The 5,780-nt window shown below is 36.1% G+C and overlaps 2 protein-coding genes across 2 annotated transcripts in view; one reads left to right on the forward strand and one right to left on the reverse strand.

The window, feature by feature from the left end:
- The first annotated feature begins 1,247 nt into the window (after window positions 1-1,247).
- LOC18054254 (NADP-dependent glyceraldehyde-3-phosphate dehydrogenase) lies at window positions 1,248-4,983 on the forward strand. The gene is made up of 9 exons (XM_006453600.2): window positions 1,248-1,560; window positions 1,698-1,891; window positions 1,984-2,112; window positions 3,064-3,183; window positions 3,474-3,610; window positions 3,701-3,856; window positions 3,969-4,347; window positions 4,434-4,550; window positions 4,629-4,983. The coding sequence occupies exons 1-9, from the start codon at window positions 1,416-1,418 to the stop codon at window positions 4,740-4,742; spliced, it is 1,491 nt and encodes a 496-aa protein (XP_006453663.1). The 5' UTR covers window positions 1,248-1,415; the 3' UTR covers window positions 4,743-4,983.
- A 477-nt stretch (window positions 4,984-5,460) lies between these two features.
- LOC18054255 (AP2/ERF and B3 domain-containing transcription factor At1g50680) overlaps window positions 5,461-5,780 on the reverse strand; it is a 1,662-nt gene continuing 1,342 nt past the window's right edge. The window contains exon 3 of the mRNA XM_006453601.2: window positions 5,461-5,595. Coding sequence (XP_006453664.2) covers window positions 5,461-5,595 — 135 coding nt within the window. The remainder of the gene's footprint in view (window positions 5,596-5,780) is intronic.

A 5,780-nucleotide genomic window follows, 5' to 3' on the forward strand; every position in this document is an offset into this window, starting at 1 on the left:
AAGTAGGAGAATTTTCAATGACGCCTTCAAAACTTAACAAATGATACATATGATATTAGAGCATGGTCACGTGTTTATGTCAGTGAGAGGGAGATTATCGGTCTTATGGATATTAAACCATTTAACTTCATCCTCTGTAATCTTAAGGGTGGTCGTTGACCCTCTATAAGGCCTACATAAATAATGAAATTTTATTTAGTTAGAGAGTTGACTTGTCGTTGGCCCTCTATAAGGACTAAATGATGAAATTTTATTTGATTGGAGAGTGATTCATCGTTGGCTTTAACTTGTCTTACAAGTATCATATTAAAAAAGTCACGGCTTATATGTATCAGATGATTAAATTATTTGAGCTTAATTTGTTAATTACAGTTTACTAGTTCACATATTTATAGTTATAGAGAGGACGATTTAGTGTCTGATAGTCCAAATAATTTGGAATTAACCCTTAACGCTTAAAATTGGTGAGATGATTCTTCTATTTCAATTTGGAAAGGTTTGCTTGAGAAGGCCTGAGATCTTCATAAGTATCGCTTCAAAAGAGTGAATTTGCAATCTTTCTTCTCTTTTTTTCTCAATAACATTCAGTTTCATTCTTTGAAAATTAAAAAAAAAAAAAAATTGTGTCTGGGGTAGGTACATATAGGCACAACAATTTATAAGAAATTATAGCAGATATGGTTTTCGAAAAACGCCGCAACAAAGTTAGAGATAAGAATATGTATATTGCTGAAACTATAGATGCCCATAAGTAAGGATAACCCTGAAACGTTGCTTTTGGTCTGCGAATTAATAATAATAATAATAATAATAATAAAAAAGAAACACAAAGGGGAATACAAGAAAAATTGGGTATGGTAAATATGAATGCTTTTTGTAATAAAAAAAATATTTGCAACTTTTGTCATTTTGTTTAAATACGCACAAGACAATGTCGTCCTACTCAGGCCTTCTACTGTTTCTGCCCCTGCATGCAGCTGGCAACGACAATAATAAGTGAGCATATCAAACTTTTGGCTTTGTTAATTATCATGGAGTTCAAATATGTGTTATCCAAAATAATATTCCTTGATGTGTTTTTTTTTTTTTTTTTTTTGATTGGGATGGTAGAAATCTTTGTTCTGTATACGTAGAGCAGACACAAGAGAAATAAAGCATGTGCAACTCAAGTGACCGACTAACTTTCAATTTATAACCGTAGAGCGAAGCAAATTAATGTAAGGGTGCAACTACAATTGGCTCACTTGGCATGTTATGAACCACCTGCTGAACCAAACAAAGCACGTATGGCTCAGCTTTTCCCTATATATATGTGTCTAACAACCAACTCTCACCAGACACTCCCCACTCTCATCTTCAGTCTTCAGTTGACCTTCTTCAACTAGTTTACTCTGTTGGGTGGTTCATTGTGAGAAATGGCTGGCAATGGTATTTTTGCTGAGATTTTAGATGGGGACGTGTTCAAGTACTATGCTGATGGCGAATGGAAGAAGTCTAATTCTGGCAAAAGCGTTCCCATTGTCAACCCCACTACTCGCAGAACTCACTACAAAGTTCAGGGTAGCCAAATTATTTTCATTCTTGTTTTGTTTCTCATTTTGCTTCGCTGTTTTGTCATTTTTTGCTTAATTTGGTTCACATTTATGTAATGGAACAGCTTGATCATACCTTCTTCTCATGTATTTGCTTTGAAACAGCTTGTTCACAAGAGGAGGTGAACAAGGTAATGGAAGCAGCAAAAGCTGCACAAAAATTATGGGCAAAGACTCCGCTTTGGAAGAGAGCTGAGCTCCTGCACAAGGCTGCTGCAATTCTCAAAGAGCACAAGGCCCCCATTGCTGAGTGTTTGGTTAAAGAAATTGCAAAGCCAGCGAAAGATGCTGTCACTGAGGTACCGATACTAACTAGTAAACTGCTGTATGAGCATACTTTGTGAAATGAATTGAGGATCGAAATTGATTTGATTTTGTTGATACTGTGAAGGTTATAAGGTCTGGAGATTTGGTCTCTTATTGTGCCGAAGAGGGTGTTCGGATTCTCGGAGAAGGGAAGTTTTTGGTGTCTGATAGCTTCCCCGGAAATGAGAGGACTAAGTATTGTCTCACTTCAAAGGTACTAAATTGAGATGGTAAAATTAAATATTGATAGTCATTTCCTTGTGCGGTTGTCTGCATTTAGTTTTTATAAACATGACTTAACAAAAACATTTACATTACAAGAAACGGTTAAGATACCGAATCTACATCTATGTCGAATGTGAGATAAAGGGATCTATAGTGGCATATTTACGACTGTATAATAAATTGTGAACTTGTTATAAGAGTTGACGTTTCAATATTACAGCTTATTTTCATCGCAAACTGATTTCCTATTAACAATACTCATGTATTGGATTCATGTATGGTTCATCGAAGTCGGTTGAGTAAAAATATAAAATTATGAAGTACAACTTGATTTGATGATTCAACCCCATAAACAACTCTAGCTAAAGTTCATTCATTTGTTTGATATTGTGATATGTTAAAGATAAGAGATGGGTTACTAAATGCCGAAACTTTTGAAACCGTTTTTGTTTCCAAAATTTTTATTCTTCCTCATTCTCCATTAGTTTGTCTTGATTCTCTCAACTGTTGCTATAAATTTTTTTCAGTTTCTTTCTTTTGTCATTTTTTGGCCATTTCTACAGGCTTAGCATTAATATTATCATCGACTCTTCCTGCTTTTCACTTCTCAATATGTCCGCCAAATCGCTTCAATTTATTGTAGATTTATATATCTACGAAAGTTATTGTGATCATGTGATATCCCAGAAGAGAGATGTAAAAGAAATTAAAATTTTAACATATAAATATAAGAACATTCATCTTATGAAAGTGGCCATGTAGATTCAGAGTCATGTGTATCCAGTGCTCTTTCAATGATCTTGAGTGTTCAGAAGTAGAATATGAAAAGCTTAGGTTAATCTTTTATACAGAGAGAAAGAAAAAAGGGGAGATCCTGACTTAAATCAACAACAAGAGATTTATGGTGGTTTCTGATAACTGAGACATTCAAAAACTGCAGATTCCACTTGGTGTGGTTTTGGCCATTCCACCATTCAACTATCCAGTCAATCTTGCCGTTTCCAAAATTGCTCCTGCACTGATTGCTGGAAATTCCCTTGTGCTTAAGCCTCCTACTCAGGTATTTTAAATATAAGTCAGCTCAGTCTGTAGGTTATTTCATTTTTTATTTTTTATTTTTTTAAAAATATAATGTGTGTGTCTGATATCTATTCATGGATTTTCACAGAAAATAATAAGGTGATGGTTGAAAATTTCTGAAATTATGCGATCAATGTAGTGATATCTCTCAAAATTTGTTTGTTGTGGGATGTTCTGAATAACTGAGCCGTTGGAATTACAAAATTTATTGTGTATTGTATACATATAGTAAACTAGATAATTCTAATATCAGCCATAAGCTTCTTTTAGGGTGCTGTTGCTGCGCTTCACATGGTGCATTGCTTTCACTTGGCTGGTTTTCCTAAAGGCCTTATAAGCTGTGTCACCGGGAAAGGTTCTGAGATTGGTGATTTCCTTACTATGCATCCTGCAGTGAACTGTATAAGGTAATCCCACATTGTGTTTTGTGTGTTACTGTTATCCTTTTGTTTCAGAAGTAGTTACTCATCCACAACTTGCGTGCTTCTTCTACGCAGCTTCACTGGTGGAGACACTGGAATTTCAATCTCTAAGAAGGCTGGAATGATCCCTCTTCAGATGGAGTTGGGAGGCAAAGATGCTTGTATCGTGCTTGAGGATGCTGACCTTGATTTGGTTGCCGCAAACATAATAAAAGGAGGATTTTCTTACAGGTGGCTAGATACTTAGTATTTTGATCATCACATTTTGATCATCACTTTTATTACTTGGTATAGGTCTGGAGTTCAGAATTGTCTTAATTCTTCTTTCTTACATTTACAACAGTGGTCAAAGATGCACTGCAGTTAAGGTTGTCTTGGTGATGGAATCTGTAGCAGATTCCCTGGTCGAGAAGGTTAAGGCTAAAGTGGTGAAACTGACAGTTGGCCCTCCTGAAGAAAGCTGTGATATCACTCCAGTTGTGTCGGAATCATCTGCAAATTTCATTGAAGGGCTGGTTATGGATGCCAAACAGAAAGGAGCAACATTCTGTCAAGAGTACAGGAGAGAAGGCAACCTCATCTGGCCCTTGTTGCTTGACAATGTTAGGCCCGATATGAGGATCGCATGGGAGGAGCCATTCGGACCGGTTCTGCCTGTTATCAGGATTGGCTCTGTTGAGGAAGGTATTCACCACTGCAATGCTAGCAACTTTGGACTTCAGGTATACACATCTACCTCACCTTTCTGACATTTCATCTCAATATTCTAGTTAAGTCTCTAACATTGGTATACATGGCTGAAATGCAGGGCTGTGTATTTACAAAGGACATTAACAAAGCAATGTTGATCAGCGATGCAATGGAGACAGGAACCGTCCAGATCAACTCTGCCCCAGCTCGTGGACCAGATCATTTTCCTTTCCAGGTAAATCATACTCCATTTTTAGCAATTATTCTTTCCAGGCTATTGTTTGATTGCATCTAATCAATTGTTTGTTTACAGGGTTTTAAGGACAGTGGAATTGGCTCACAAGGTGTTACCAACAGCATCAACATGATGACTAAGGTCAAAAGCACTGTTATCAATTTGCCAAGTCCTTCTTATACCATGGGTTAATTCAAGTATAATTAAGCCATTAGGAAACAGTTAAGAACGAACGGTATTTTAGTTTAGGTATAATAACTAGCGATGAAGAGGGACGAGTTTTATCTGCAGAATTGTATTATGTATCTGCCTTTCTAGTACTTCACGCTTTGCAGATGATAAATAATGGAGATATGTGCATCAACATATATGTAATATGTGAGACAGAACGCAATAGTTTCATGTTAAATTGTGGAAGTGGGTACTTATGGTATGTGCACTTGTGATTAAGTATTAAAGACCTTGAAAAAAAAGAATGCCGTAGCTGGAGAATGTTATAGGCTTATAGCAAGATCCGTATGGCTTTCCTTGAGCAGCAGGCTGAATTCTCGCATTATGCGATTGAAAGAACGGGTTCATCTAAAACTACCCCTGTAGCACTTTGAAAAGGAAAAAAATGGAAAATCCGTTTCTAAATTTGATTAGAATAACTTGAATATTCAAAGCATTGCTTTCAGGAAGGCGCAAAATAATTCAAGATCAGACATACAAGTTCATAATGGCTTTGATCTTATTATTTTTCAAACACAATTAGCCTTGGGTGTGTTACGGGGGCCATAAACAATATTGAAAAACATGTTAGCACTTATGATGGTTCAAAATATGCAAAACTGGTCATACAATATAAACATGACATTAATTTAAAATAATCTGGGTAATGATTAATTAAATTCAAGAGGCTTGTTTACACCTAGACAGAAAGCATCGGGTTTCTGGATAAAAAACCTAAACCTTCAGAAATTGTTAGTCCATCCCCTTGCCCATAGCTCATATAAAAACTTAAGAGCCACTGGGCAATGGTTACTATTAGTCTATAACCATTGCCCTAGAAACCAAAAGAAAACATTAAAAGATTCCAACTCGCTCAAATGAAAATTTAGAGCCGTTGCATTGTACTATAATCCAGAAAACCTAAAGAAAACAAACTCCTAAGCAACCATATCTACCAAAATACCTCAAAAGATTTCCACACCAAAGAGCTTGAAGAGTTTTCTCTCGCTGTCACTTGTG

Source organism: Citrus clementina, unplaced genomic scaffold, assembly GCF_000493195.1.
Source record: "Citrus clementina cultivar Clemenules unplaced genomic scaffold, Citrus_clementina_v1.0 scaffold_1, whole genome shotgun sequence".
In the NCBI taxonomy this organism is placed as follows: Eukaryota; Viridiplantae; Streptophyta; class Magnoliopsida; order Sapindales; family Rutaceae; genus Citrus; species Citrus x clementina.

Bases quoted from the DNA above. Each gene is read 5' to 3' on its own strand.
- LOC18054254 (XM_006453600.2), top strand. From the start codon at position 1,416: ATGGCTGGCAATGGTATTTTTGCTGAGATTTTAGATGGGGACGTGTTC. The intron at 1,892-1,983 runs GTACCGATACTA...GATACTGTGAAG, and splicing joins CGAAAGATGCTGTCACTGAG to GTTATAAGGTCTGGAGATTT. The intron at 3,857-3,968 runs GTGGCTAGATAC...CATTTACAACAG, and splicing joins AAAGGAGGATTTTCTTACAG to TGGTCAAAGATGCACTGCAG.